The 11106-nt window shown below is 41.1% G+C and overlaps 1 protein-coding gene across 1 annotated transcript; it reads left to right on the forward strand.

The window, feature by feature from the left end:
* Positions 1-6576: 6576 nt before the first annotated feature.
* On the forward strand, positions 6577-10833 carry LOC131998415 (uncharacterized; the record flags this gene model as incomplete). Its single annotated transcript, XM_059370706.1, has 1 exon — positions 6577-10833. A coding segment is annotated over exon 1 (4257 nt), but the record flags the coding sequence as incomplete, so codon positions are not given.
* Positions 10834-11106: the final 273 nt, after the last annotated feature.

Consider the following 11106-nt stretch of genomic DNA (forward strand, 5'->3'; position numbering starts at 1 on the left):
GGTATCTCTTTTAGGCAAACAAAGAATAATGGATAAAAATTGTAAGCTATTTATCAATTCCTAGTCCGATTCATGCCATTAATGAATTGAATGTTAAAGACTGTAGTAGAAGTCATTGGATGATATTCTAGCCCATTCGGATAAGAATTGCGCCTTGTAGGGGCCAAGAAGCAAAGTCGGGAGATCGATTTATGTGAGAGCTATATCAAGCTATTGATCGATTCAGACCACATTAGACACGTATGGTTTAGGTCATGAGAGAAGCCGTTGTGTAAAATTTCTTTCAAATCGGATGACAATTGCGCCCTCTAGAGGCTCAAGAAGTCAAGATGCCAGATCGGTTTATATGGCAGCTATATCGGGTTATGAACCGATTTGCGTCATACTTAGCAGAGTTAATGGAAGTCATATCAAAACACCTCAAGCAAAATTTCAGCCAAATCGGATGAGAATTGCGCGCTCTATGGGCTCAAGAAGTCAAGATCCAAGATCGGTTTATATGACAGCTATAACAGATTGTGAACCGATTTGTATCGTACTTAACACAGTTGTTAGAAGTGACACCAAAACACTTTGTGCAAAATTTCCGTCAAATTGGATGAGAATTGTGCCCTCTAGAGGCTTAAAGAGTCAAGACCCAAGATCGGTTTACATAGCAGCTATATCAGGTTATTAACCGATTTGAACCATACTTCGCACAGTTATTGGAAGTGATACGAAAACACCACGTGCAAAATTTCAGTCAAATCGGATGAGAATTGCACCCTCTAGAGGCTCAAGAAGTCAAGACCCAAGATCGGTTTATATGGCAGCTATATCAAAATATGGACCGATTTGACCATACTTAGCACAGTTGTTAGAAGTAGTATCAAAACACTATGTGCAAAATTTCCGTCAAATTGGATGAGAATTGCGCCCTCTAGAGGCTCAAGAAGTCAAGACCCCAGATCGGTTTATATGACAGCTATATCATAACATGGACCGATTTGAACCATACTCAGCGTAGTTGTTGGAAGTGATACGAAAACACCACGGCCAAAATTTCAGTCAAATCGGAAGAGAATTCCGCCTTCTAAAAGCTCAAGAAGTCAAGACCCAAAATCGGTTTATATGGCAGCTATATCAAAACATAGACCGTTTTGAACCATACTCAGCGCAGTTGTTGGAAGTAACTCCAAAACACCACGTGCACAATTGCAGTCAAATCAGACAAGAATTGCGCCCTCTAGAGGCTCAAGCAGTCAAGACCCAAGATCGAGAATTGCGCCCTCTAGAGGCTCAAGAAGTCAAGACCCAAGATCGGTTTATATGGCAGCTATACCAGAACATGGACCGATTTGAACCATACTTAGCGCAGTTGTTGGAAGTGATACAAAAACACCACGTGCAAGATTTCAGTCAAATCGGATGAGAATTGCGCCCTCTAGAGGCTCAAGAAGTCAAGACCCAAGACCGGTTTATATGGCAGCTATATCCAAACATGGACCGATATTGCCCACTTACAATCCCAACTGACCTACACTAATAAAAAGTTTTTGTGCAAAATTTTAAGCGGCTAGCTTTACTACTCCAAAAGTTAGCGTGCTTTCGACAGCCAGACGGACGGTCAGACGGAAGGAGAGACGGACGGACTTGGCTAGATCGACTTAAAATGACATTACGATGACAAGAATATATATACTTTATGGGGTCTCAGACGCATATTTCGAGGTGTTACAAGCAGAATGACGAAATTAATATACCCCCATCCTATTGTAAGTATATCATAAACGATGCTTAACTCCTGGGTTCGAATCCTGCTGTGACCAACAGAAAAATTTTCAGCGGTGGTTTTCCCCTCCTAATGCTGGCAACATTTGTGAGGCATCATACCATGTAATAACTTCTCTCCAAAGAGGTGTCGCACTGCGGCACGCCGTTCGGACTCGGCTGTAAAAAAAGAGGCCCCTTATCATTGAGCTTAAACTTGAATCGGACAGCACCCATTGATATGCGAAGTTCGCCACTGTTCCTTAATGGAATGTTAGAGGGCAAAAGTTTGCATTTGCAACATAAAATCTCAACCTTTGAGCACTGCACGAAATTCTAACCACTAAGTGATATGCAAAATGTGACCACGTCATATGACCCTTCACTCTTCATTTCTAAATCAGATTTCTTTACCACTATAGAAATGATCCCTGTCATCTACACTCTAAAGTCACTACAGAAATGGCCCCCTCAAAGTTAATCAATGCTCTGCCAAATGCTTTGACCCACTCCGCAGTGTTGAATGCTTCATAATCCTCTCTTGCCAACTTCATTTGCATAAAATGATGTTGCAGTTTGTCAGCCAAAGCATCATACGTGTAATGAACAACCAATTCACAAATTATCCATTTTCTATGCTCACACCATAGGACTGAAAATCTGTACTTTTCCCACAATCTATAATATTTGGCAGTTTTAATTTAACATGCCACAAACAAAATATCATAAGCACTGACCAAAAGAACGCATCTAAAAAGGGTCACATGTCAATGCTGTGCAACCACAAAAGAAGATATTAACTGCAACGTAATGCTGTCTAGTACACGGCCTACTATGAGGCTTTTATGTTTGTGTGAATGGATGAGAGATTAACTATGATATGTGGGTGATATGGAATACCCTCCTAGGCTTAGTGCATACTGGAGCTTGAACAAAGTTCCATTGCCAATGTGGTTTTACATCGATGTGAGATCTGTTTTTCTTACCATATCTCAACCTTTGATTTTTACACAAAATCTCATGGAAACTTGTTTTGCAATGCATGCTCGTACATTGAAGGTTTTATTGACATTTGATCGATGCGCATGCGCATCATTCTACAATGTAAAACAGCTGATGAATGCCCCAGCGCAACAAGCTCAATCAACACTGAAGTAAATCTAGAGAATGGTGAGCAAAATGTTGAACCATTTAAATTTTGGGTGTAATTTCGCTCTCTGAAATCTGAGTCAGACATTTTACTTTATTGTGATACCATAGGCACAAAAGTAGGTATTGTACAGGACTTAGTGTTTTAGAAATTTCTTCACTTCTTCAATTACAAAGATCTTTATTAAACACAGAATTAAGTGATAGTATAAACTTCTCGGTATCCCCAGTCCTAGTTGTAAAAGTCGACATACCTTCTAAATGGTGATTTTTTAGCTATTATCTTTTTGACAACACTAGTTTAAACAACTCACGCACGTTGCGTGTTTTGTTTCACCATCTAACATTTTCAGTTTGGTCTATAATTTACCCATGAATCGTCTTACAAGCAAACAACGCTTGCAAATTATTCAATTTGATTATCAAAATGAGTGTTCTGTTAAGAAAGTTCATCGTGCGCTTCTTCCATTTTACGACGAAGCTCATTTTTGGCTCAATGAGTATGTAAATAAACAGAATTGTCGATTTTGGAGTGAAGATCAGGCAGAAGCATTGCAAGAGCTAGCAATGCATCCAGAAAAAGTCACAGTTTGGTAAGGTTTATGGGCTGGTGGCATCATTGGATCGTACTTCTGCAAAGATGATGCGAGTCGTAAGTCACAGTTTGGTGTCACAGTCACAGTTTGGTAAGGTTTATGGGCTGGTGGCATCATTGGACCGTACTTCTGCAAAGATGATGCGAGTCGTAAGTCACAGTTTGGTAAGGTTTATGGGCTGGTGGCATCATTGGACCGTACTTCTTCAAAGATTATGCGAATCGTAACGTAACTTTGAATGGTCGGCGTTACCGTGTGAGATGATATCTGTTTATGCCAAAATACCATAAACAAATCCTCATACCTAAATCCCTAAAACTTCGTTCAAAAAAAAATCCCCAAATACAATTAATATATCTAAGACGTTGCCACAAGTTTATGCTACAACGGCTGTAGCAACAACTTAACGAATAATTTTGACAATCGTACTAAGACGACTTCCGATAGAATTTCGTTAGCATACCTTCTTGTTCACTTGCAACCGTTGTACTGGTAAGACTACGAAAATAAATCCCCTTAAATCAATCCAATCCTAATTCGTTTCAATTTTCCTATTTCTTGTCTTCCATATTGCACTGGAGCAACCAAGTCTCATCTACTCTAACCATTTGAGATTTTGAATTGTTTTCGGCTCATGTGATGTCTCATTTCTCCTCCAAGTAGACTTCAGCTGTTCCATCTCAACAGTTGGTCCTTTCGAACCGGATAGCTACGTATATTTGGAGACATTTGCTCTTGGGAGACACTCACTGGGATTTCCTACTCCAATCCAAATCTCTACACTACTCATCATCTCAACAGGTTAGTTTACATTTCTTATTGTACTCCCATTCAGTTGCGAATATAGTGCGAAAGTGATCTTTAACAAGTGTTTTTACGGCAAAATTATTTTGCGTTAATTTGGTGAAAAAGCGCGCCAAAAATACTACAAGTTCCAATAAATCGAATACCAGCCAAAACACATATATTCCTGTCCATATATGATGATCCAACGACAGTTCCGTTTGGTCCAGCTATAACTATAAGCTCGAGTGGAAATAACCAAGGAAATATAAATTAATTTGCTGCCCAACGCATAATTAAACTCCAACATTAAAGAGGGAATACCCATTAAAAGGCATATAGAAACAAGTGGATAGTGGTGTCCAAGATCTACAGTGAGTTTTTTCATATTTTTTTTGGTTAATATAATTCCCTTTGAAAAAAACCACGTGTGATACAACAGTCAAAGAGTTCCCTTCAAATTCGCCATAAGGGGATAGTATTAGCACCGTCCGTCCGTCCATTAAATGCGGTTTCTTTTGTTTCTTTACTATACATGTGTTATCCACCAAGAGTGCGGGGATCGATGTTAAAACATCCCAGCACAATAGATTGCTGTTGTAATGCTTCCCACTCGTATATTATTATGCTATGAGAATCGACCTTCTCTTTGAGTGTAATCGAAGGTACATATCTTCTACCTTTTACTTACATGTTCTCTTGAGTGATCATAGCAGTGGGAGTGTTGGAACAGGTTCCTAGTTACAAGTGTGTAAGCGGCTCTTTTATGTCTCCCCATTTTTTGTCGACATAACCTCGCCCCCCACTCACTTCGGTTGCTCTACTGATTTTTTGTATGCGGTATTCTGATAGAGTTGCCGAAATATCTTATTGACACCTATTAATTTATTATCCTGAGGAACGTTGGAAGATATTTTTTATGCGAGGCTGTGAGATCTTCTTTGGGTTCATTGTAAAAAAAAAAAAAACTCCGTGACATGCACTTGCGTTGGTCTTAGAGGATTTTTATTAGATTGACATCAAAACTGTTCTTTACTGGGGAAATGCCCTGAGACACAGATTGAATGGTTAGAGACCCCGTAGTACAATTTGCTATTTTCGTTCTAGTATATAAACTCGAAGTTGTCCATTTCCCATCGAATTTGCACAATCCGTGAACGATTTAAGAAGAAAAGTTATTTGGCATCCCTGCCTTCTTTTGCATGCGGGTGGTCTCACTCAATTTATCTCGTCTCATTTAATTTGTTGACGCCCCCACCTTATGGAGCTAACTCTCTGTTTGCCGCAGCCGTGTACCTTGCCGAGAGAGAGAAAGAGTTTGGTGTTCTATTTAGTCCCATTTTGTTTCCCTGGTTCTCTGAATAGGGAAGAAAAGAAAAGATAGGTCAACGACCTCGTCAGCTGTTTGCTTGCTTTCACCTCAATTGGAATTTTATGAATTTAGCACGTAATCCCAGCGAACCCTGTGAAAGTATAGAGACGGAATATACGATTTCAGCGCTATATACCTGAAAGTTTTCGATAGCTGAATCCTTTGAGTTATTTTTTAAATATAATATCATATATTTCTTTAAATTTTATTTATTTTTTATATTTTTTGTTTTTTTATCTACATTTTTTATTGATTGCTATTGCTAAAAGTGAGTTCGTTCCGAAGCATTTTATTATGTCATATATTTTATTAAAATTCGATACATTTCAAGAGACTGAAATTTCTAAAATATTTTTCCATTTGTATTTGTTGTTTAAATAACTATTTTTCTTCACTCGGTTGAAATTATTTTCTCAGTTTTTCAATATATTCTGAATTGAATCTTCTCAGCTTTCTAACTTTTTAACTTAAATTTTTCGTGCTATAAACCCAAATTTCCATTAAATATTTATCTAGTTTAAAATCGAATATTTATTTTTGCTGTATGCTTCTTTTATCGTTAAATTATCTAATCTTTTGAGTATATAGTGTGTCCAGTGTTGCTAATATTGGCAGGACAGCAGCTTCTAGAAGTACTTTGAGGAATTTGCTAAATTTATTGCCTTGTGCCAGTATTCGCTAAAGATTTAAATTTCCATAATTGATTCTGTCCGATAATTACACTTTCCAAATTTGCATACGCAGTTCGGGTTCAATATGTCATTGGACAAATTTATCCGGTTGGCTGATAACCTTGTCGTCTTCGAGGCGAGCTTGAATGACAAGGACTTCCCTATGACATCTGTTCATTCGCTAGAGGTTCACAAGGAAGAGTTGACCTCAATTTGGGAGAGGCTCAGGTATTCATATGAGCAATGTCTGTCTGATATGGCTAGTGAGGAACAGGAAGACGATGAGGGTAAGACGGATGATTTGGAATTGGGTACCGTGCGACACAAATATACCAGTGCCTATGTCACTTACTGTCGTTGTAATACACGACTCCGTGAGCTTATCGAAGAGCTCTCTGCCCCAATTCAGGCTCCTAGATCGGAGACGACGTCAGGTTTTGGTTTCAAGCTGCCGCCATGTGAAATTCCCATTTTCGATGGTAATTACTCATCGTGGCCCACTTTCCGGGATATATTCGAGGCAGTTTGTATTAGAAATCCAAGGTTGAGTTCAGTGGAGAGACTTTTTCACTTGAGCCAGAAGACGAGGGGTGAAGCGAACGACATTGTGGGTAAAGTGCCTCTGACGAATGAGAATTTCAAGGTGGCATGGGCAAACCTCTGTTCGCGATACGAGAACAGGAGGGTCCTAATAAATATTCAATTGAAGAGACTTTTCGGACTTACTGTCATTACGGATGAAACGGCAGTGGCACTCAAGGCTTTGCAGAGGGATATTAATTCTTGCATCGAATTGTTGAGACTCTACGAGGTAGAGGTGGAGGAGTGGGATGCAATATTCATTTTCATATGTTCCAATTGCTTACCTAACTCGACACTTACATTGTGGGAGCAGACCTTATGTGATAAGACCATAATTCCGAAGTGGTCAAAATTGGATAAGTTTCTGACGGACCGACATAGGACACTTGAATCCGTGTCTGAGATAAGGCGACAATCTGATTCGGTTGCTTCTACTTCTAGGCAGAATCAGAGAGGGCCTTCAAGGCCCACTGGGGTGCGAAATGGTGGTAATGTCTGTGCATTTCAAACTAAGGTCGGTACTGGCAAATGTCATCTTTGCCCCAAAGAGTCCCACGTCATTCGCAAATGTCCGAAGTTCTTGCAGATGTCTCAGAGTCAGAGATACGATGCGATAAAGAAAAATAATTTATGCATAAATTGTTTTTCGAAGGTCCATACCCTTAGAAATTGCACTAGCAAATTCTCCTGCTACAAGTGCAATAAGAAGCACAACACACTCCTCCATAAGGAGGGTTTGCCTTCGAATTCATCCACACATAGTTCAACCCCACCTCCAAGTCCTAGTAACTCATCCCAGCCAGGCACTTCGAATTCAATACAGTCCACTGAATCTTCTTCAGGTAATATCATCCAGTCATGTTTTTCATCGAATTCTAGGGGTGTTTTATTGGGCACGGCCCTGGTTACTGTATGCCATGGGGGTCTGGAGTTCGCCGCGAGGGCTTTGGTCGATTCGGGTTCTGAGGGCACTCTCATATCCGAGAGACTTTTTAATGTTATGGGACTTCCGTTCAGGCGCACAAGTGCCCAGATTTCTGGCTTGAATAACTCCATTTCAGCGTCTGTGCGAAAAGAATGTACGTTTACTCTACGTTCTACTTTAAACGGTGAGTTCGAGCTATCGGCGTCGGCTTTGGTAGTGCCCCACCTAGCGGGTGGTCTACCATCAAGGACTTTGGATCCGGGACTACTTTCTTCCCTTCCTGATATTCCTCTTGCAGACCCATATTTCTTCCGGAGTTCTAAGGTGGACTTGTTATTGGGTGGAGATCTGCTTCCTTCGATAATGCTATCAGGAATTCGGAGTCCGGTTTGTGGCTCCTTGATGGCACAGGAGACAGTGTTTGGCTGGATTCTCACAGGTCCGGTACCTGTCCAGTCAACGGGCTCCTTTTCCACTATTGTTTCGTATTTCTGTGAAATCTCTTTAGATAAAGAGATTTCACGTTTTTGGGAGGTGGAGGAACTTCCCCGGAGGAGATTCTTGTCTCCCTCGGATCAATTTTGTGAGGATCTATTCCTTCGTACCACCACACGTTCTGACGATGGTCGATACGTGGTTTCTCTTCCCTTTAAGGAGGAATTTCCGAGTAAGGTCCACATTGGGGAATCCAGAAATGGTTCCATGGCACAATTTTATAAGAATGAAGCCCGGCTTCTTCGAACTCCCGAGTTCAAGGCGGAATATGACGATGTCCTTGAAGAATATGTTCGCCTTGATCATATGAGGATGGTTCCCCCTCCCTGTTCTAGGGATTCCACAAGGTTTTATTATCTTCCCCACCATGCGGTTATAAAACCAGAAAGTACGACTACGAAGGTGAGAGTCGTATTTAATGCTTCATCCTCCACTTCCAATGGGACGAGTCTTAATGACGTTCTATATCCGGGGCCGGTTCTACAGAAGGATCTTACTATCCTGATTTTGAAATGGAGATTTTTTCAATTTGTATTCAATGGCGACATCTCGAAGATGTATCGCCAGATTCTTGTGAATCCATCGCACGCTTCATTTCAACGTATTCTTTTCCGGAGAAGTCCAGATCTACCTATCCAGGATTATGAGCTTAGGACAGTTACATTCGGTGTTAACTGTGCCCCTTATTTGGCAATCCGAACGCTTCTGCAATTAGCAGAAGACGTTCAATCCATTTATCCTCTCGCAAGCGATATACTTCGCAATTCAATGTACGTGGATGATGCTTTGGTAGGAGCACATTCGGTTTCAGATGCTATTGGCGCACGGCTTCAGCTTGTTCAGGCTTTGAAATCAGCAGGTTTTCAGATGCGAAAGTGGACCTCGAATTCCAGAGACATTTTATCCGACATTCCTTCCGAGGATCTACTACGCGATGATTTCCTTCAGTTTGATGATCGGAGCACCGCCAAGACGTTGGGCATTCGCTGGAATGCGATGTCTGACTGTTTTTACTTTTCCATACAGCCATTTCCGGCTACAAATGCCTTTTCTAAACGCGAGGTTCTATCCCAAATCTCCAAACTTTTCGACCCAGCAGGATGGCTTTCGCCATGCATTATTATTGCAAAAATAATTATGCAACAAATCTGGATGGAAAAGACTGACTGGGACGAAATTATTTCTCCATCGACTCTGTCCCAATGGAGGTTGTTTCAGGACAATTATCTGTTAATCAACCAGATAAGAGTTCCTCGGTGGTTCCAATATATTCCGAATTCTAAGATCCAATTCCATGGGTTCTGCGATGCCTCTGAAAAGGCATATGCAGCTGTTCTTTACGTTCGTATTGAGGTGAACGATTCCATTGCCACCAATCTGGTGTTATCCAAGACCAGAGTTGCGCCAATCAAAACCCTTTCTATCCCACGCTTAGAATTGTGTGGTGCAGCATTACTCGCCGATATGATTGACGGCATTATACCCCAGTTGAATGTCGATTCGTATTCTATATACTGTTGGACGGACTCCACAATCGTGCTTTCGTGGCTGTCCAAACCTCCATGCTATTGGGCGACGTTTGTGGCCAATCGGGTATCCAAAATTGTCGAGGTTATTAGTCCTTCCAATTGGAGTCATGTGACCTCCGAATGTAACCCAGCCGATTTGGCAAGCAGGGGTGTATATCCTAGGGATCTGCTTGAAAGCCGATTATGGTGGAAGGGGCCGCAGTGGCTGATGGAATCATGCGATTCATGGCCCGTGACGGGCCATGTGCCCTCAGAGATTATTGAGATCGAGAGGAAATCTCTGAAGGTTAATTTTACCTATTTTAACCACTTTGAGGATATTCTAGACAGATTTTCTTCTTTCTCTAGAGCCTTACGAGTCGTGTCATACATATACCGTTTTTATTTTAGGACACACTCGAAGTACCGCTCAGATTTTCGTGCTGATTCCAGAGTTTTATCAAATTCCGAGGTAACAATGACTCGGGACCGATTGATTGCCATGAGTCAGAAGGCATTCTATCCAAGGGAATACTTGTCCTTGTCATTAAAAAATCCCATTTTGAAATCAAGTTCGCTTTTGAATTTAAATCCATTTTGCGATTCTGAAGGTGTTTTACGGATTTGTGGTCGGCTTACTTCTTCTCCATTCTTAACGTATAATGAAAGACATCCGGTTATACTGCCATATAATTGTCAATTCTCCCGTCTATTGGTTCGTTTTGTCCACGAAATTTCCCTCCATGGCGGCAATCAACTGGTTCTAAGGTTGATCCGTATGCAGTATTGGATTCCAAAAGTTAAGAACTTGATAAAGACGGTTATAAACAAATGTAAGCCTTGTATCCTCTATAGGCGTAGATGTCAGACCCAACTCATGTCAGCTCTCCCTCCAGAGAGAGCTGAAATTTCACGTCCATTTGTTCACACAGGCCTGGACTTTGCCGGACCATTCGACATTAAATATTATGGAGGAAGAGGTTGCCGCATGACCAAGGGTTATGTATGTGTGTTTGTCTGCTTTTCCACCAAGGCAATACACCTTGAAGCCACTTCAGACCTCTCCACATCTGCCTTTCTAGCTGCCTTCAGTCGTTTCATTGCTCGTAGGGGATGTCCCTTACACATTCATTCTGATAACGGCACAACGTTTGTTGGCGCCTCGAGATCCTTGGCTAAGGAATTTATCCGATCTTCCCAAGAAGCAATCCTATCGGGCTATGCCCACCAGAATATATCCTGGCATTTTATTCCACCTGGGGCCCCCCATATGGGA

Source organism: Stomoxys calcitrans, unplaced genomic scaffold, assembly GCF_963082655.1.
Source record: "Stomoxys calcitrans unplaced genomic scaffold, idStoCalc2.1 SCAFFOLD_68, whole genome shotgun sequence".
NCBI lineage: Eukaryota > Metazoa > Arthropoda > Insecta > Diptera > Muscidae > Stomoxys > Stomoxys calcitrans.